The 21,069-nt window shown below is 39.4% G+C and overlaps 1 protein-coding gene across 2 annotated transcripts in view; it reads right to left on the bottom strand.

Annotated features, from left to right (window-relative positions):
• Positions 1 to 3,472: 3,472 nt before the first annotated feature.
• Positions 3,473 to 21,069, bottom strand: part of CNTNAP5 (contactin associated protein family member 5) — a 307,196-nt gene continuing 289,599 nt past the window's right edge. For both annotated transcript variants that reach the window (XM_030018519.1, XM_030018520.1), the window contains 3 exons: positions 18,813 to 19,031; positions 13,421 to 13,492; positions 3,473 to 12,371 (listed from right to left, as the gene is read on the bottom strand). In XM_030018519.1, the coding sequence (XP_029874379.1) occupies positions 12,175 to 12,371; positions 13,421 to 13,492; positions 18,813 to 19,031 (488 nt within the window). In that variant the 3' untranslated portion in view covers positions 3,473 to 12,174. The remainder of the gene's footprint in view (positions 12,372 to 13,420; positions 13,493 to 18,812; positions 19,032 to 21,069) is intronic.

Here is a 21,069-nt window from a genome sequence, read left to right on the forward strand (position 1 = left end):
TAACCAAATTCAAGTGAGGGATGACCTTAAAGAATAGAAGGTTCTAAGCAAGACTTAGGGTGGGATCCAAAATTTAAAAGAAATAGCAAATTCCTCAACTGCCAGTAAAAAAAAAAAAAAAAAAAAAAAAAAAAATCTTTCTGTCAGTCCATCTCCAGCTGTTGTCTCATCAGGGGAACTATGATATTTTAGGCATCTGCTCCTAGGACCACCGCCTGGGACTGATGTCTGTATGGAAGTAAAAATTCCATTGTACATTTCACTTCTTTTGTTATCACTTATATTCCTACCCCAAGGCCAATACTCTGCTCAAGTGCGCAATCCTTCATTCAGGAAAAAAATGCTACATTTTAACCATAAAAACTTGCTAGCAGACTGCTAGCTTAGGTTATTGAAGCTGAACTATTTCATGCTGAATCCTTCATTTGTTATGTAGCAGCTTGTTGCCTTTCATACATTCATCATCCACATGTTCTCTCCATCAAATCCTGTTCATTTCCTGCTCTGTCCTGTTTATTACACATTATTTTACAGTGAAGCTTGTAATACACAAAATATCCACTTCTCTTCCACATTAAAGATTTTTTTTTTTTTCTCTGTAGCTTAGCAATGGCAGAGACCCAGCAGCCACCTTGCACTTAGACCTGGTCTCCTTATTAAGTAATGGATAAAGCAGAGCTCTTCTGCCAGACCTGTCAGTTCCTACTTTCTTATTGCCCAACACCTTGCAAAGTGAGAATGAACTAAGAACTGGTCTTTTGGACAACTGGCCTCCCCTTTGTACCTCCTAATGAGGCGGAAGCACTGTGGATTTCTTGCCACTGTAATACTTGCTGTGTGAGAACTGCTTGTAGTAGACTCTAAATCATACTATTGGTGCCCCATCAGTGCTTTGGCTTTGCAGCATGGCTTGGCCCCCATCACTGCAGAGGTCTGATGACATTTTGTTAGAGAAGGGTGAAGGCAGTGAGGCTGAGGAAAATAAATAGGGGGAAGGGAAAAAAAATCTTCTGTAGATTAGTTATGCTACAGTGAATTCTGACACACTAACCAGTAAAATTAAGCATTAAGTTCTTATCAGACTGTTTTCTGTGATTTTATAGGATTAAAAAAAAAAAATGCAAGAAAAGGTGTTAGGGAAGTGGGGTTGGCTTGTCTGAAAACAAGGAAGGCTGAAGAAGGTGGGGAGCTGAAGGGATAAGATAGCTGTTAAACAGAGAAAAAGGTCTGCTTCATGACAGGAAGGGATTGAGCTGTTCTTTCCATTCCCTTGGGAATAGGACAAGCTGTAATGGGCTTAAATTGCGGCAAAGGCTATTTAGCTTAGGCTTTGAGAAAGAAAGAGCAATGGTCTCAAGCTAAGAACAGACGTCTTCAGCATGGGGGACTGAAGGAACAACATGACCTGTATGGCTGCTTTTTATGATTTCTTGCTAAGCTAACAGGTATAGAAAAATAAGCACTGACTGCAGCAGTCTAGTACTCATGCTGTGGGGAAAAAACAAAACAATACCACAGCTAACTATAGCAGGGCTCTCCTGCATTTCTTTCACAGCAGTGCTCACTTAATGGTATTTGCCTATATACATTTGCCAATGGGCCTTTGGTTGAAGGAATAAAGCTTTAACATAGAACACCTGCTACTCATGTGGATGTTGCAAAACAGGTGCTTTTTTTTTTTTTTTTTTTTTTTTTAATTTATTCTGTCTGATAGAGAAGGACAGCAGGTGCTGAGGAAGAGGGAGATTTGACAACAACCCACCATGATACCTTGTCTCCTCTTCCAGACATTGCCAACTACCCATAAACTGCAATGAATGATGTTTTGCCAGGCTGCCAAATAGTTATATGCATTTCCATTACAGTAGTGCAATTATTTAATGCAACCTTCTGAATAATGTCTTTAACTCATCACATGAGAGTTCAAGGAAGACAGATGCATAATGAATTAAAAAAAAAAAAAAAAAGGCATGGGGGAGGCTAAAACAACTACCTAAGGTGTTAAAGAAGAAAAAAATAATCTCTTGCTCCTCTCAGAAAAACAAAAACCAAGTCACATTGACATTTCCAGAGTGTAAGCCATACAAACTTAATTTCCAAGGATTGGATTAAAATAAAATTGTAGGAGTCAGTGCTATCCTTACAAGCCTTCGTAAGGTTACTGCTCCTGCTATATTAGCTATGAAGAAAGAAGTCTGGAAGTTTTATATAGATATTGCTCTTCCTTGCTCATTTTTTTCTGAGAACAGTAACTTGGTGTGGGATTCAGTGTAACCTGAAGTTTCTGCTAAGTGATATCTAACCCCTGCCTCTCACACCCACCGGGAACGAGGGAACACCAGGAGGGTGCTGTTGAGTAAGATGGCTCTTGTGCCTGCCTGCTGCTTGGCTGGCTGTGGGCTGGGACATGGGCTGTAGGCTGGATCAGCCCCGTGAGATGGGCACTTGTGCACCGTTGCCTGCAGAACCCCAAGGTAGGTACTGCAAAGCTGGCCGGCCAGACAGCACACCTCCACTCAGGACTACAAAAACTTGTTAACCCTGTCTTCTAGATGGCAGTCCATCCAGAAATGAAGGGGGAAAAATTAAACTCATAGAGAAGTTCCTAAGAGAATGAGACCCACAGCTTCCCTGCTAATATAAAAGTCTTTGGCTAACGAAACACAGAATGTGTAAGCACTGAAAGTTTAGGATGAGGATTGCACCAAATCCGAGCATGTGAAACTCTTGAAAAAGAGTCCTCCTCTTTGTACTTACTAGGGTTTGCTGTTTTCTAAGTCAGTGTTTACTAGTTCTTGGTCAATAGTATCAAAGACTGCAATTTTCAAAGGAGACGAAGAGATTTATGTTCTCAGTATCCACGGAACGGGAAAAAATAGTCAGTGAGACTGAAAACATAAAGCCAAGGCAGAATCACCAAGACTGAGCCAGGTCCAGTTTATCATGCTAGGGATGTGTGTGAAGGCAGCAGTGTGTGTGATCCCTATGACAGCCAGAAGTGCAGTTGTTGCGTGAGGGGACGTGGACGAAGCAGGACACACTTGTTTATGCACGGCAGGCTGGGGAGAGAGTATATTTGTGTGTGTGCACATGTACGTGTGCATGGGTACCTGGAAAGTTACAGAGCTATGACTAGGCGTGTTTTCTAACTAGAACTAAAGCATGTCTCCAGACATGACTCTTAACCCCTTAGGCATCTGTGCCCATATGTACCCCAGGGTAGCTGCTGCAAACTAGCATTAATCAGTTATGTCAGGGATGTGGGTGATGACCAGATAGCCTCCGACAATAACTTTTAGCCATAGCTGAAATCAATAAACCCAGGTTGTGGGCATTTCAGCCTTTATTAATATCCAGTGAGATCTGTTGGCTTAGAGTTAACATGTAAGCACCTGAAAATTAGTTTTCCCATCATCAGCACTTTTTAGTGTCCATTCAGCTGGAAGATTAAATAAAAACGCAGGAGGCGGCATTTGTCTTCCACACAAAATCATACAAAAAGTCTCTTTTTATTAAATATACATTATTTACAGTTTAAGTCTTTCTTCTGTACAACAGTAACCATAGAAAACAAAAGAAGCTAAGGCTAAATTTTTTCAATCCCCGAACAGTGTATTAAGACATGTTACATTGTCTACAAAACTGACGTGGACTGAGGCAACGTCCTGTGGAATTCTCTTTAGAAAACCAGATAGTGAAAGGGGAATAATCTAAATCTCCATTTTGCTTTTTACTGTAACTGAGAGACTCTTGCATTACCCTTGGACGGACCATTAAAAGAAAAAAAAAGTCTTTTTTTTTTCCTGCTTTGCTACTGAAATGAGCAGTGTTCTGAGAGATTTATTTAATACAATTTGAGTAGAACAAAGTAAAATGAATGATGAAGGGCTCATCTGTAGAAAGAGCCAATTTTTTATTATTACAATTATTTAATGTCAGCTAGCTTTCACAGCCTGTGAAGCTGCTTTTTGCCCTTTTTTTTTTTTTTTTTGTGAGGGGGTGCCTTCATTTTTCAAGTAGGATACAGTTTACCACAGTCCACCCAGGGGTGGACTCCATTAAAACCCTGTAAAATCCTTCCAAAGTCAGTGGGTGGGCTCCCAAGTTAGTTGGGAACACACCACCCACAGATCACCCTTCCTCCTACACACGTTTCCAGAAACTCCTGAAGGTGACTTAAGCTATGTCATGGGCTTAAGTGGAGCTGAAGTTCATTGCCTTATCCCAAGTTTTATCCACAATTCTGCTAGAAGACACACACAATTGCAGTGAATGCAAGTCTTGTTGACAGCAGTAGGGGATGACAAATATAAGGTCCTGACTTGAATTCATATATGTCAGCCCCAGTTTGCAGAAGATCATCACTGCCCTTGCCTAGGGCAATCCAAGGCTTAATTCATCTGTGTGATGTATCCACACTGACCTCAACCGGATTACAACCAGGTCTGAAGCTGGCTCTGTTTCTTTTACGAAGTGCCTTTCAAAGCAGGTCAGGTACTACAATGTTGAGCTTCTTGCTATCATCTAGATATAATGGTCTATGTTAAATGTTTCATTTGCAAAACTCACAGAGTAGTGATTTTTATGGCTGGATGCCTGAAAAAACATGTACCTGCTTATTCTCCTAACCTCTGTCTGAAATTTCATGGAGTGGGCTTGGGTGTCCAAGTACTCCTCTGTCTTGAATGGGATGTGAGGCTGCGACTGGCTGTATCTAAGCTTTACCTCAGAAGCAATCAGTTTTCTTTCTTAACGATATGCCTACTCAGCTTTGGCAGCAATGACAAAACACATCAGAAAATGGTTTGCCTAAATGATGCAAGAAGGAACTGTAAAGGGCATGCAAAAGTGAGTAAATAATTTCCCATGCAGAAATCATTATCAGAAGGACTGTCTTTCGGGTTGTGGGATTGAAATCCATGAAGAGAGTGATGACCGGCATATCAAGAAGCAAATGGTGTTGCAATGTGAACAGCAGTCAGTAGTTTAGAAAAAAGCTGCCACAAGCATCCTAAGAGAGGAAGGGATGGAAAGAGGAGAGTTTCTAAGCAAACACCATTCTTTGGATAACCTGTTGTACCCAACATTTCATTAAATGTTACGATTGTTTGAGGGAAACCATCCCCAATTCTTCTTTGGGGTATCAGGGAGAGCTCCAGTGATCTAACTGGAGACGTTCAGATTAGTATCAGTCAGAGGTTTGAAATCCTCTCCGATGTTTGAAGTACATCTCCAATACTTTACAGATCATCAGGACAATTAAGGCTATGTTTTGGCAGGCTAACTAGTAATTCATTCCATGGCAAAAATGAATTGTGGAAAAAGACCTGAAACCCTCATATCCATCTGATGGTTACCATGGTTGGTTTCCAACAGCATAACCTTTCTGAGAGCTTTTGCCTCCTGCACCGCCTCATTGCAATTGTCATTTGGAGAATTAATGTCACCATTCCCCCTTACAGGTCACCACCTTTAGGTGACTACATCTCCACGGTGACTACATCTCCACGGTGGAGTGCAGTCTCCTTTCTGGCTGAGCACCCGGATGACATTTTGAGAATCATGCAATTTCTTCAAATTTCTGGTTTCTGTGACTGCCAGGAGAAAAAACATAACCTTAGTTAGAATTGTAACACAAGTTCCTCTGCCAACTACCACCAATTTGATAGCCCCACATGTTAAAGAAAAAAGGAGAGAAAAAGAAAACAGAGATGAAGTAGATATGGAGTGACACTGTCAACACAAACTGTTGCCTTAATCTTTCCTTAGCTCGGCTTGTAGACTCAGTACATTACAAACAACAAACAACGAGCTTACAAATTACAATAGTTCACCAGAAAGTGTGCTTTTTTTTTTTCCAGTTTTTGTTTTTGTCAGACTAACTTAGTGCAAAAGATCACAAAAATAAGTACCAATACATAGAAATATCCCAAACTCCTATATGCATGACTCAAAATAACCAACCAAAGGAAAAAAGCTACTTCAGATCCAAAAGAAGACTGTGTTTAGAAGTTTCATGTACAAAAGGAGCATGAAGGAGGGGGCCGCCCACACCAAAAGGGGATGTGAAGAACTTTTCATTGAGAAAGGAAGTGCAGCAAAGTGCAGAACCAAAGGGAACAAATCATGCTTTGAAGCTGTGATAGTAACTTGTGAAGAAAACCCCTGAAGTCCCCAAGGGCATGGTGCAACTCTAACTGTAGTCGACCAAGAGGCCTCCCACCAATCTCAAAAGACTCTGGATAAGGCCCTTGGTTTGGCAGGGATGTAACTGTATCACTTGGCTTGTTTGATAAGTAGTCATTACAAAACTGCATGAAAGCTTTGCAATAGCATTTGTCTCAGAGAGCTTCACAAAGTCTCAGCTTTTGCTCAAGCCTTTTAGAAAGTGCTGCTTTTTGAAAAATAAATAAATAAATAAAAAAATAAACCCCTTTTGTGTCTGTGAAAAGCTGGCAGTGCAGAACAATACTTGAAACTGGTCATCTTCAGTGTAACCTTTGTGTAGGTGACGGCAACAAACAATGGCATGAGACGGTGGAGCACAAAGGAGTCAAATTCTGCCTCCTGTTACATTCTTGTTAAACTGAGGTGAAGGACATACTTCAACTGATTGGCTTACACTGCTGGAATGGAACGTTGATTTTGTTCCTAAAATGGAATTTTTTTCAGGGATTCATCTCATTAAGAACTTAGGGCTTCTGGATGGGCACTTACTATAATTTGAAAAGCCAACAGCTATGAGACATATCTGCTTGGGGCTAGCAGATACAAGACATGACAGACAGGAGGCTTGCATCCTTACTGGAGCTGCAGAGATACTCTAGTTCATCTCAGATGGCACCAGACACACAGGGCTAGAAAGGCATCTTATAAGTCTGAGTTAGGTTTAGATTATGAGATCTGTGTAGATCTGTCTACATGTATGCTATCTGCCAAAGCTCCCACAAGGCAATGAATGGATCTTGGATCTAGAATAGACTGGAAGGAGAGCTATCCTCTCCCAAGCCCCACAGATTACTGATCGGATCGCCACTGACTCAAATGGGTGCTTTGACACCTTATTTTCATGCATTCAGCTATAAGTAGAGACATGCATTTCCTAAGCAGAGTTGTCTAGTATAATTTTAGATGCTAGGAGATGTCCTTCCTTGATCCCAGCTGGCATAAAAACAAGTCTCTTCTAAGACCTATGGAGATGTGTCTACTGGAGCTGCAAAACTAGTGTAAAATTCCTGTATGTAGGCAAATTCTACTAGAAGTAGCTAACCTATTACCCGGAGCCTACCCTGTCTCTATAATCAAGGGAGAGAAAGATGCACCTCTAGAGAGTGATTAATTGAATCTTAAAGGATGGCTGAGATATTTGCCCTGTCCTCACTGACCACAGGACAGGGCTCGATGACAAGTGTAAAATAGGCAGCCTGTAAAACCAAATGCAAAATGAAACAAACCCAAAAGACTCAGATAAAAGCAATCTTCAAGTGCTTCCATAGGTCTAGGACTCAATCTTACGCTCAGCAAAATCGACAGCTGACTTCATCAGGAGAAGATTCATATCCCCTCACCACAGGGAAACTATATGATGTATTGATTGCTCCTCACCCAATATGTGTAATATCCGATCAGCTAAATGCTTAATATAGACAAACATCTCATTAAAATAAGGATTTGGTTTACACTGTAAAAATTGAGCAGTTGTTAAATAGGATGGGTTAAGTCTGGCTAGATCAGGTTAAAATAAAGCAGAGAGAAAGCATGTCATGTTTGTATTTTGGCTATCAGTTTTAACTTAAACGTCAGGGGAATCTTGTGACTGAACACAATCTGATAACAGTACAGCCCTAAAAGGTTTGTTTTCACAGCTAGTTCACCCAGATGAGAATCCTGGTTTAGCCAATGTGAGTTAAAAGCCTGTCTTTTGTTTGGCTTTGTTTTCACTGCAGACATACCTTAAGTGCTGTGCCATGGCAAGAACAAGAAAAAGAAAAAAAAGTGTACACGTTAAAAATTTATTCAAACCACTCACACTGTCTTCTCTCTAGCGAGTGAATAAGGACAGATGAAATACTTACCGCAAATTACATAGGTGACTTAGGACCAACGCTTTATTTCCAAAAGAGTAATGGGACTCAATTTTCAAAAGTATTTAAATGTCTTGTAGTATTTTAAAATATTTCACAGCAAGGCAGAAGCAGAAATCCAACTGAAATTAATTTAAGTCAAGTGCTCATCTTGTTTAGTCACTTAAGCATTGATCCACATCCTCATGAGACTAAATTCCTTTGAAAGCCCACACTTCACTCAGGTGGCAGCCTACCTCTCACTGAAAATTAGTAGGATTTAGCTTTCCAACAGCCTTCATTTGTTTTCTATAGCCAGACACCAGCGTTCTCAGACAGTCCTTCTAGGCATCCAACTCAGACTTTGCATGACTAAATATCTTTATAATCATGGCTGTTACTGGCCAAGTCATTTCTGGAAAACAGGAAATTTCAGTGTCTAAATCCATATCTAACTGACTTAGAAATTTCATAGCCTAAAAATCCCTGCCTAGCAATAATCATTTTCAGAGGTTACATACCGTAATCACCAGGAGAAAAAAAGAGACATGGTATCTTCTACCAGCCCCTGCTTTTGTTATGAAACTTATCTTGGCAGAAGGAAGAACACCCAAACAACCAAACACCACCTCCAAACAATTCTTTGACATTCTCAGGTTTTCCATTAAAATAAATCCTGAAATTTTATATATAAAAAGTATTATTCCCTATGTTTACTGAAAAATGTTATCTAGAATGATAGCTAAAAGAAAAAAGGAAAGACCTCCCCATTTAAAGAGAAATTTTAATGAAAATAGCAGAAATGGTTTGTAATAGGTGGGAAAAAAGGTCTAATTTGAACTGTGGAAAATAAAAGCAATTTTAACGCTGGCAGATTTTTTCAAAATTGCATTTCTTCTTTTTTTTAAAAAATTATTTTCAGTTGCCTTTAACTGGTACTGAAGTTAATCAGATTATGCCCTCACTAAAGAAAGCATTATAACAAAAAAAAGAAAAAAAAAAAAAACAACAGAAGAAAAAGGAGTTAATATTAGGGTATTTCATACAGTATCTTTTAGCTAACTTTTAATAAGAATATTGACATCCTGATTTAGAAGATAGGATTTTAAATGGCAAGTCCATACAAGTGTGTTCATTTGTCCAGCCCTGTAGCATATAAATAGTCACATTTCATTACATCCATAGGTATAAAGCATGTGTTTCTCTATACCTATGCATGTATTTATATATGTGCAGTTCATTCTTTTTACAGATGCACACCAACGTAGCTAAATTTTCAAGGAGTTTTACCAGCCTGGGCTATATTAAATGATCAGGAAAAATGGACAAAGAAACAACTTACACTGTATTGCCAGGTCTGGGCTTGCACACAGAATGCCACTACACCCCCTCTCTGGCCCAGGACTCAGCCACTGAGCTGTATCTGAAATATTCGCAGCAACACTAATATCTACATCTGGTGATGGGAACTTGATCTGCCTTGAGAAAGCTCAGCATCTTGCATAATCAGGCCCTAAGATGGCTCAAAGTAACTTAGTCACTTGAGAAATGAGAGGACTCTGCTTCATTGCTCAGTCTCCCTTTTCCAGCTACTCCACTGCTGGAGCTGATTAGCGCTTTATTGTTGCACTTTGTAGTAATTTATTCCTGGAAACTAACATGTAGGAAAGCAGAAGAATGAGTTGTATCTGTTAGTTTGGCTAGAGAAAAATACACACCTGTGGGCTTTCCCCTCCTTCCCATTCCATTCTTCATGAACAATTAAGTATATTAGGACTTCAGAGATGTCTCATACAGAGGCCATTTCAGTAAGATGACTCAAAAACAGGCAGAGAAGCCCATGTGCTTGCTTATTCCTCCCCTCCTGCTATGCCAAACAAAGCAGCTTTATCTGGGGGAGGGAGGGAGGAAGGAAGGGAGGGAGGGAAGGAAGGAGAAAAGAGAATTGCTTTGCCAGGACTTCACTGCAAAAGATAAAGCAACATAAAGGGAACACAGCTAATGAGTCCACCATTATACATCTCATCATGCAGAAACACTCTCAGGTAATCATGTATCATGCAAACAGCCAGCATGAAGCAAAAGGGCTGTTGTCGTCCACAGTCGAGGAAGAATGGCACCAATACTAATTTCAATATGAATAGCTTTATAAAATTGCTTGGTTAGAGTTCTGGTTATGGGGCTGGCCTCACATAGTCCTCTTCACGTGAGAGTGGTATCATTCCAAGACTGCTTTCTCTTCACCAGATGCTACTTCCAAAAGAAGTGGTGAAGAATTACCATATCCAAACTGTCATTTATTTATTCTTCTTTGTCTGTCCCCTCCTCCCATCAAAAATATAGCTAGCTACATACCCCTGCAATGCACTGCCTGGAAAAATAGCACCTGTTGCATGTATTACCTCATCTCTAGTTTGCTGTGGGTTATCATTTGTTTTTAATCTATGTAAAAAGGATCACCATGCGGAAACCCCAGGATGACTGCAGAAGGCTGTAGGGGGCAAAGAAAGAGATTCAGCTGCACAATAAATTGTCTTGAATTAATATTTTTTTTCTTAGCTGTTGGATTGATTAAACTGTCTGAAACCTTCAAGTCTGACAGCAAATTCTATATAATCTTCAGAAGCCCTGTGAAGGCAGTATGTCACACATACACAAGCAGGGTGTGAAAAACCTCCCTTGGTAGGACTTCTCCATTTCTCACCCTTAGGATGTCTGTGACTGAAAAGAAGGTTTTTTGAGCCTCACACTGAAACCATACAGCACAAGTAAAACTGGCAGGATTCGAGTCTTCAGTATTGTTCCCAATCAGCTAAGGACAAAAGAATTTATAAAAACAGCACAGAAGATTAATTCGAAGTAGAGTATTTGGGATCTTTTTAAACTTGTTTCCCTAATGTTCTTCCTTGTAAACAGGGTTGATCAAATATTAACATTTTTAGATGTGACATCAGACCTCTCTCTATTTAGCTTTGGAGAAGATACTCCAATTTCTACAAACAGGAAATACCAATCAATCTTTCATGCAGTTTTGTTTTGTTTTTTTTTTTTTTTTTTTTTTTTTTTTTGAGTAGCTGCGTTTTTTTCTTTTTTAGAAGAACTGGCGGAAGGTGTGACTCATGTTTAAGATTGAACTATTTTTGTTTTTTCTCGTCTATGTACTTTGTCTTTGCCACAGTGGCAACAGTGTTTAACCTCAGCGTGTGATAATCCTCCCTCCATATGGCATGAACAGGTATATGCTGCGTTTCTAACATTTCAGACAAATATAGAGCACCTAAGTCCTAGCAGCTTCCTAAAACCCTTGGAGATTCAAGCTACTATTTTCCATGCTTCAGCTAGAGTTACGCTAGAGTACGTTGGGTCTACATAGCCAGCCTTATGAGATGGAGGTGAAAGAGATGCATGGGAATGACATTTATTGTTGATACATATATTGTTGGAAAAGTACTGATAAGCCTAAAAGTTACAGTAAAAGGACAGGAGGTTGGGGGAAGGAGCTTAATGAGGACAGTTTTCTTTTTCCTTACCTCATACCAGCTTCCCAACTGGTATAAATTAATGTAACACCATTGAAATCAATAGATATATATCAATTCATATCATTTGAGAATTTGGCCAGTTCTTTATGACTGCTGTAAATGAGCCTGTAAAATAAATCAGGCATTTTGGTCTAGTTCTTTCCCTCTATCCTGTCCCAGTATCTGTAGAGCTACGTGTTCAGCTACTTTACTTTACATAGTCCAGCTCTAGTGTAAGTGATGAATTAAATGGGTCCAGAGAAAAACCAAAACAAATGTGGGGACTTTGAAATATCCAGGAACCCACAGCAGAAACCAGGTGTGCATGTGGATCTTATTTTGTGTAGGGTGGGATAGCAGGTCCCTTGAGCTGCAGAAGTAAACTGTGACTGCCAGGTTCTTGTGCAGAGAATGAGGCACTGTGATTGTTGCCAGTGTTTCCTGTGCAGGGCGGTCTTTTCCAAATGAAAAAGAAGTTAGCAAAAAAATGACTGTTTAAAAAAAAAATTACAAAAAGAAAAAAGGAAGGAAGAAGGGAATAAAGGAAGGAAGGTTAGGGGAGTAAGAGTAAGAAGAAATTGCATTGTCCATCAGATGAAATATTCCCGTTTGCACTCGCTCACTGTGTTCTGCAAGTCAATGTCAGCTTTAAAGGAGCTCTCGAGGTTTTCTGGGTATTCCTTCTCCTTTGTCTGGCTACTTCGATGTGCTTGTTTGTGCTGATAGAGGAATCTGCTCATGATGGCAATGATGCAAAAGATGATGAATATCACAACTGCTATTACACCTGAAGAGGGGTAAAAAAGGAAGGATAGAAAGAATAAAAACCAAAACCAAAACCAAACCCCCAATTACCTAAAAAATACATTACCAATGCACAACAGCTAGTGGATATGATAGATCAGTTCATCTCAGCCTGTAAACAATCATTTGCCTCTAACACACCCTCCCTGGTAGTTTTTATTTCTATTTTGTCACCTTGAGTAAGACTTAAAGCAGCAACCATTGATGACATTGACCTAATTTCAGTCAAATTCTGCTTTCACTGGAAGTAAATTTGGATCAGTGTGTGTGTTTTTAAAAAACTAGATCTGTATGCTCATACAAATTCCTGCTCTGTCATGTTTTTTTCTGTGTTATCTCTGGAAACCTTGCATGAGCCTTGTTCACTTTGGTTTATAGCTTCTAGATATTATCAAAGGCAGCTCCCTACAGGGCATCCTATAAAATAAACAGAGATAAATTGCCTTCCAGGTTGTTAAAGGAAAATGAAAACCATACATGAAGCTATAAGGACAACTTTCCCTAGCATATAAATGCTTCCATATGACCTAGCAAGTTCCTGTACACCACCAACTTGCAAGGAGAGAGCTCAAGAAATACAGGATATGTGAACACTGTGTTGAGGCTCTCATCAGAGTGGTGTGTAAAACAGTTACTAGCTAGCTGGGTCTTAGATCACAGAATCACACAGAATCAGAGAATGATTGAGGTTGGAAGGGACCTCTGGAGGTCTTCTTGTCCAAATCCCCTGCTCAGGCAGGCAGATAGACAGACTTTGGTTATATTTTAGAAGACTGACGTTCTTGATGATCCACAATGCCTTTTTTTGGTGATATCCAACATCACGTGCTGCCACTATTGGCTTCATTCATAATGGCGGTGCCTATCTAGGTAGCTTGATACAGATATGTGCTAATAAATACAGCAAATACTAGACCTGCATTAGATTACAAAAAACTCAAACTGGATTTTATGGGGCCCAGATTTAAAGTACCCTAGATGTTTGCCTTGACAGAATTATTTTTCAATTGTAATCTTTAAAAATGAAGTTACCTCCAATCACAGCTGAATCGCTTCTGACTGCATTGGTGAGAGGCTCTCTTTCATCTGTCTTCCCAAAAGTATCTGCAGTTGGTTAAACAGAACAGGACTTATTTTTTGTATCAGCAATATTAATTTTCTCTGTGGCTCAGACAGAAACATCTTCTTACCCTTATGAATTCTAATCTGTTTTCAAAAGATGTGATTTGGGGGACTGGAGACTCAAACCAGAAAGGTCTCTGAAAATTAAAGTGAGCTTGCAGAACAATTTTCTTCTGCATCTTCAGGAGTAAAGTCTGTTAAGGGTATATTTAAAAGGCAACAGAAAGGCTCATGCTAACATCTGAAAGTGTTGCCTCAGTTTATCAGTAGAATAATCAGGGAGACATTTGAACTAAATAGCCCATTGGGAGCTTTTCTCAGTCTGAGGGTTTGGGTTTTTGGTTTTTTTTTTTTTTGATACCTAAGAAACAATATCAGAAAGAAGCAAAAGGAAAGGAAGGTTAGACAGATTTAGACCTGACCTGTTTGTAGATGCAGATATACAAGTCAAATTCAGTCCCATAAAGAGAAACAGTCTCTGCTTGGGACAGCTTCTTGGAAGGGATGTTTTTTTCTCAATTGCAGAAAAACAGTGGTCAAATTGGATTCAAAACAGAGAGGGGTCAGAAATTAATTCCTATATTAAAGGCTCCTTGACGTTGGAGCTTTCTTGAACTCTATCCATCAATGACTACTGTTGAAACACTGGGCTAAACAGTCTACATGCTGGCAGTTTCAAATTCAGATTCAAACCTGAGAGGTCAAGCCCTCCCTGAAGTCAGTGGAGTTATGGCAGTGTACCTACTTTAGTGCTGCACTTTTCAGAAAATGCTGTCTTTTCTACTGCTAGATGAGTCCAGCTTTTCTGCACTTTCACATTTTTTTCCCTTTCAGCTTACCCTCTACTTTGGCGAGATGTCTATCTGTGTTTCTCTCCTTTACAAGCCTCCAGGCTATCATACAGAGGATGTACGTGGCAGTTACGGATGACTGTCTCTGCTATATATATTATATATTATATTGCTTTACCAAACTGATCTTTCTGATGCAAGAGGTGGAAGCCTAACTGAGAAATTCGGTGTTGCAACTTTTATTGCAATTGAACATCCTTGTCTTAGTAGCCAACTTGGCCACATTTTGGTGTCTTATTGCCCAATAAGATGATTTTTATTGAAACAAGCAACAATTTCGTATTTGTGTATCAGCAAGTGCTGAGTTTGCAATGATGGTGGCTTTGGGCTATTTAGGTTATTAAAGGGGGCACTTTTTCCTTATTCTCTCCATCACTGATACCAGACCCAAAGATGTGCAGAAGGCATCAGACTCAAAGAGGCTTTCATGTTTTAAAAGGTGCAAATCTATTGCTAGTTTTAGGGGTGGAAGGATTTCTCATCAAATGTATCCATACTGAAAAGTCAGGGTTCCCCATATCTGCAGTTCATTGACTGAGCTACAGGCACAAAAAGGACTTCTGGGGTCAAGTGAACACCTCCAGTACACCCATTATCAAAGTGAATGGTAAATGCCAATGACAGATTTGGACACTCAGGTTGAAACCTATTTACAAGAGGCCCCTTGCTTGGATATTGGGTGCCTCTAATGATGGTGCCAAGAAACATATAGTTACGGCACTGCTTCATCTCATTTGCTACATTTGTGGAACTGGAACAGGGATAAAAATTGTGGTTTTACACACAAATTCAGATAGAATCATAGAAAAGGTTAGGTTGGAAGGGAAATCTGGAGGTTATTTAGCCTAATCTCAAGCTTTTGAGCCCCAGCTCAAAGCAGGGCCAAATTCAAAGTTAGATCAAGGTTGCTCATAATTTTGTACATCATGGGTACATTCATCTCCTTTATTTTTCAGTGTCTCAGAGTTAGCTATATAAATCAAGACTAGTAATTTAGGCTCTTTTTATTTAGTGAAACAGAGGAAAAGAACCTACAGATACTTTATACCCTAAGATGGCTGTCAAAGATGGACAGCACGATTTGCCTATTTCTTTCCACAAACTAGAAGAAGGGAGCAATCATTATTTTAGACTCAGGATAATTTAACTTTCAGATACTGGAAGTTTGGTGAGATATTTTCTACCCGAGCCCTCAGCTGGCGCCAGTGAAATAAGTTACAACAAAAATTCACACCTGTTGAACATCAGTTGTCCTGTACTAGAGAAAATCTCCAGCTATCTGGTGCATGGTATTAGTCAAATAGAGTCATGAAAGACTATTCACTATGTATGAAAAAAGCATGAAATTAAATTTCTACCTTAAAAATTATTTAAGACATCATTCATGCCTAAAAGATTATGTAAGATCTGACACTAAATGCTATTAAAGCTCCACTATTTTTTTGGCAACTGTCACCAGAATTTAAGCACTGAGAGGAAACCAGAACAAATGTTGGAGATCAGTTTCAGAATGGAGGCCAACAGACGTAGGCCTTAAGAATTATGTTTTGCCTGAGAAATAAAATCAGGATACAAGGAGAGGAGGGTTTGTTACAGCAGAGCAGATGGCATGTGACAGCAGAACCATCTCCAGTGGGAACACAATAAACTCTGAAGCCAAGGAAAAACAATACTGTGTCTCATATGAGACCTTAACAGGACATCCTCCTCCTTTTAAATAAAACTGATGACATTACAGCATGAATCACTGAGGGTGGAAGCATCGCTGAGGTTGGAAGGCCTCTCTGGAAATCATCTAGTTCAAAGCCCTACTCAAATCAGGGTCTATTACAGCAAGTTTCTCAGGAATGTATCCACTTGGGTTTTGAATAAATCCAAGGATGAAGACTTCACAACCTCTCTGGGCCTCCTGCCACCTTTGCTAGATTTCCTTCTCATTGTGATGGACCATTCTTGATCTTGGAGGAGATGATCCTTGAACCAGCTCTCCTGGATCCCTCTTCTCACCAGGGCTGTATCCCGTGGGATTCTTCCAAGCAACTCCATGACGAGGTCAAAGGTTGTTCTCCTGAAGTCTGGGGTTGCAGTCATGCTTTCTGCTTTTTTTCCTTCTTCTCAGGATCCTGAGATCTCATAGCTGCTACAGCCAAGGCTGTCCCAGCACATCCCTGGCCAGCTCCTCCTTGTTTGGAAATATCAGGTCCAGCCCAACTAGCACAGTGAGACAGGGACTTGCACTGTTTAAGCTGCCTTTCAGAAGCAATTTTTTTCTGTGTCGTTTCTGACTTAAGAAAGTCTTTGGCATTTTCTACTTTAAATGCATGAAGACCTGCTCTTCAGCTGGAGTAGACAGACAGCTCAAGACTCCACCATTCACACAGTTGAATCTGCTCTGGCATTTACATTATTTTAATATATAAAAAAAAAAAGCACAGTAAAAGTCCATTATCTCTATGTCATCAGTGTAGAGTTCAGAATACCAAAGCCTCTACAGCAAGGAAGAAGGTGATTTGCAGATCTTTTGTTAAATATCAAAACCACAGTAAGTCACTTTTCATTTTGTGTTTCGTAATCAGAAAGAGTGCGTATGGATAACTGAGCTGCGAGTGAATGGACTTTATTCCATATCTGTCTGCTAGAAAACTTTCTTGAACACAACAAGCATTCCTCTCTGAAGGAAAGAGCATCAATTGTTTTCAAGTTATAAATATATAAAGCTTTTTTCACACATTTAAAGAGAGATGTCCTAGAGGGCTTTTTTGTTGTATCTGTACATTAGAAAATTGACACAGACACGTACAGTCAACTTTGAAGTTCTATTTTTCTTCTCAGACACTCAATAATGAGAAATTGGGAACTGATGAATTGAGATATGAGCAGTAAATTTGAAAGTTAATCCTTAACTCTGTCTTCTTTTTATTTCTTAAAATGTGTCCTTTCCATGTATAAATGTAATCCTCAAGTACATCTATACAAAGTATAATTTGCTACAAATTGGAATTTTTTTTTGTAACAAGAATCTACCGCCCAGTGCTCTTACTATAGCATATAAAGACATGAAGTCTTCAGAACTAACTTGTTCTAAAGATCTTATTCAGGCTTTAATCAAATCCAGTGTGAATAGTGAAGCAGTAGTGTCAGTTAATTCATCATAGTGAGAGGAAATCGTATTCTAAAGCATAGAGTGGCAAAGACAGGGATGAGCTTCATAATAATTCTGCATTTCTGATGTAACAGTGCTTAACCTTGACAATAGAGTTGAGCCTCAGGTTTTCCTGCTTCCTAAACTCTTTAGAAAAATTAGATCACTGAGGTGACAGATCACAGGGCAAGGGAGTTTGTATTTTCAGTATCATTGCCCATTCGGTATTTACAAGAGACATTTCTGCTGTGCGTCAGAGCAGACATCTCAGACAACTCTGAGCGGTGAGAAGAAAGTTGGGGGGTGGGGAGAAGCACACACACACTGGCAGCCGCTCTCCACAGAGTAATCAGCAGCTTTTTTCCCTATGCAGAATGCTAATAGCATCATTTGTTTTCTGCTGAATATCTTAGGCAGAAGCTGCAGGAAATGGGAGTTTGATGCAAGTACAAATGTCAAAGGAATCATATTATGATCTAAACCAGAGTTATCAGAAAACAGAAAGTGGATTCATAGGTCAAGGGGCAAAAAATGGCCCTTAATTTGTACCCCTTTCAGGTCATTAAGAATTCTGCCACAAACATTGGTGACTAAAGCAGCAACTTGATTGTCCCTGTTCCTGGTGACAGCACTTCCATCTGCTCTGAGTTTCCTTCTCTGCATACAAATTCACATATGCAAAATACTTAATATTCCCAGAGGACAGTTTCAGGATTGCAAAAGATAAACGAACTGTTGGGATCATCTTACTGATACTGCTCAAGTAGTGCTCCTTCTCTTTAGCCTGAGAGAATAAAGTACAAGCATTCAATGGAAGTCACGCACATGTGTCGAGGGGTTTGTACAATGAGTTTTTGTTCGTTTCTGCTAGGGTGGGAACAAATTCGACTTGTTTGTTGTATGACTCCTATTGCTTCATCACCACTGGGATATGGAATCTGTGTAACATTTATGTTCTCCTTTGAGATCTGCAGCACTGGAGCTATCTAGAGTGGACAGGAATGGCAAATCAGGTGCATAACCATACTTCCAGTGCTGTTACCACTATGGCTTTGGGACCTTTTGGTTGGTTCTAGGCATGTTTTAGGCAATCCAGGAACTTGGACGGAAAACTTTGGTTGAGTACAATGACTTTTAAAGGGACCTTGGCTAATCATAATGCCCATCCTTAACACTCCTAATTCTGAGAGAAAAGGCAACTTCCCAATTCCAATATTTATACTATCACAATTACATTACAGCAAAAAGGAAGGAAACCTCACTCTACAGTATCCTTTAAATCCCCCATTCCCCTCTTGGCAAGACATACCCGATGAGGAATATATCGTGGTTACTGTGTTCACATCAGCTTCCATTATGGATGCACAGCTGGATTCAGTCAAGGAGCCTGTGACAGTCACGGGAGCAACGCTGGGATGGCGTAAGGCAGCTTTCAGGGGAGCAATGTGGTTGTACTGAACAGAGGACAGGCAGCCAGTGAAACCATAGGCATTTGCCTTTGAGACTTCAGGGTCCAGTGACAAACTATCTGCAGTACAACAGAAAAACACTCTGGGAATCATCTGTTTTAGGAAGGCATTAAAAAAATTAATCCTTTTTTGCCTTACCTACCCCTTTTCCTTCACTTCATCCCATCACAACTCCTTCAGCAGCCTACAAGCTCTCCCTGGCCTGACCCATGAGGTTCCCATCCCCAGACCTTCCTCTACAATGCTACTTACATTTTATGTTGGCTTGGACATAAAAGACTGCCTTGTGCTTCTTTCCTCATCCATTTTCTCTACTGTCTGGACAATATCTAACGCATCATAGGTGCTAACCATGGCAATAACAATAATAATAATAAACAGTAAAAATAGCAACACTGAATATCACAGGATCCTGGGGATGATGCTCTTCAACTTTTTTTGCATCTGTTAACATCAGTTTGACAGATATGGACCATATCTTCAAGGTATTCTACCTCTTCCACCCTTTTAGTGAAGGAGCCTGCTCTCTATTTTCTGTTATACAATGCTTCATGTGGCCTAATATTGAATGGCTTGCTAATATAGGCTTCCACTCTTCTTCAAGAGTTTATTTTTCAACTTACTTTTCTGATGCACCTAATCATGTTACTACATTTTTATAATCAGAGTTCCTAGGAATTCTCCCAGTTATGAGCCAGGATCTCACTCTGCTAGCCCCATTCCACTAACAACAACAACAAAAAGCAAAACTATACCTCTTTTTATCTAAATCAAAACCAATATCTCCATGCTCTTTTCCAGCCTAAAGATGAGATAGCACGATTAATTTATCTGTTGGTCTGTGTTCATTTAAATTTCACAAAGAGAAAGCCCATTCAAAGGTGAGTGTTTTTTATTTAGTTCTAAATGTTTTAATATCAAAGATTGTTTGGAAAAGTCAGTGAAGGACAGTGAAGCTATCTTCTCTTTCCTCCAAGCTCTCATTTATTTACTTTCCAGAAATTGAAATTCTTACTGCTCTGAGGTCTGTAACATGATAAGCCTTATATCTAGGTCAATCAAACAAGAAAAAAACCACAAATGTACACATATATAGTATCAAAACTTATTTAAAGTCTTAAAAATTACCTGCTAATTAAAAAAACTTCTAGCATTGAAAGTTTTGGAAATACTTCCAATGACATTGGAAAATAAGGATTCCCAGCTTTTCAAGTTTACTTTCAAAGCTTGAAAGATAAGATGGTAAGCTTTAAAATCAGGTCCAATTTTCCCACTATCATTCAAATACAATGATTTTACAAGCTCCCAGCCAAAAAGATTAAGGAAAAAAGTAGAGTTTCTCTTATAACTCACATTGCTACCTGAATTACATAAACTTCTTTTACTTATATGAAAATACAACAAAATCTCAAAACTAGCCCAAATCACACATTATTTTGGTGCTCAAGATCTGTGACTACTATGTCATGCAGTCAGAGGTAATTAGCCGAGAAGGATTTCTAATTATGTTTGAAAGTCTTCATGGAAGTATAACGTGGAGAGTTTGGCTGCTTATCAGCAAAGCAAGGTACAAGGGGTCTTACAGGCGAGTTGCTCAGTCTGCAGAGCTGTCCTGTGGACAGCCTCTGGGCTGTGAGTAACTGCAAGAAAGAGAAATGGGAAGAGAAACAGTGAGGCTTTGCCACTGGAAAAGCTGCAGCTTTACAGAGGTTCACATTTGCTCTTCTCAAAGTGTGTAGGAATTGGCTGCATTCAGATTTTTAATGAGATTTTGGTAGGGGTGTTATAAAACAGACAAAGAATTGTTTCCAAGTTTCTGCAAGAAGGCTTATATAAAACTAAAAGACTGATTTACAGTATGTGCCACCTTTATTGAATTTATAAAACTCTTTGCAAACATTCCTACTCTCAGCCTTTCCTGTTTTTCTTAGCTCTGACACAAAAGGTAGATTTGTTGGTATCTTTTAGACATCAGGCAATCTAAATTGCTCTGTTCTGCCCCAATGTGAAAAAGGTAAAGCCTAAGAAATAATGAATTCCTTTTCCATGGTACAGTAGTTTGAAAAGTCTAAGATACAGTATTTTTCAAGGCTTTTC

Source organism: Aquila chrysaetos, chromosome 6, assembly GCF_900496995.4.
Source record: "Aquila chrysaetos chrysaetos chromosome 6, bAquChr1.4, whole genome shotgun sequence".
Taxonomy (NCBI): Eukaryota; Metazoa; Chordata; class Aves; order Accipitriformes; family Accipitridae; genus Aquila; species Aquila chrysaetos.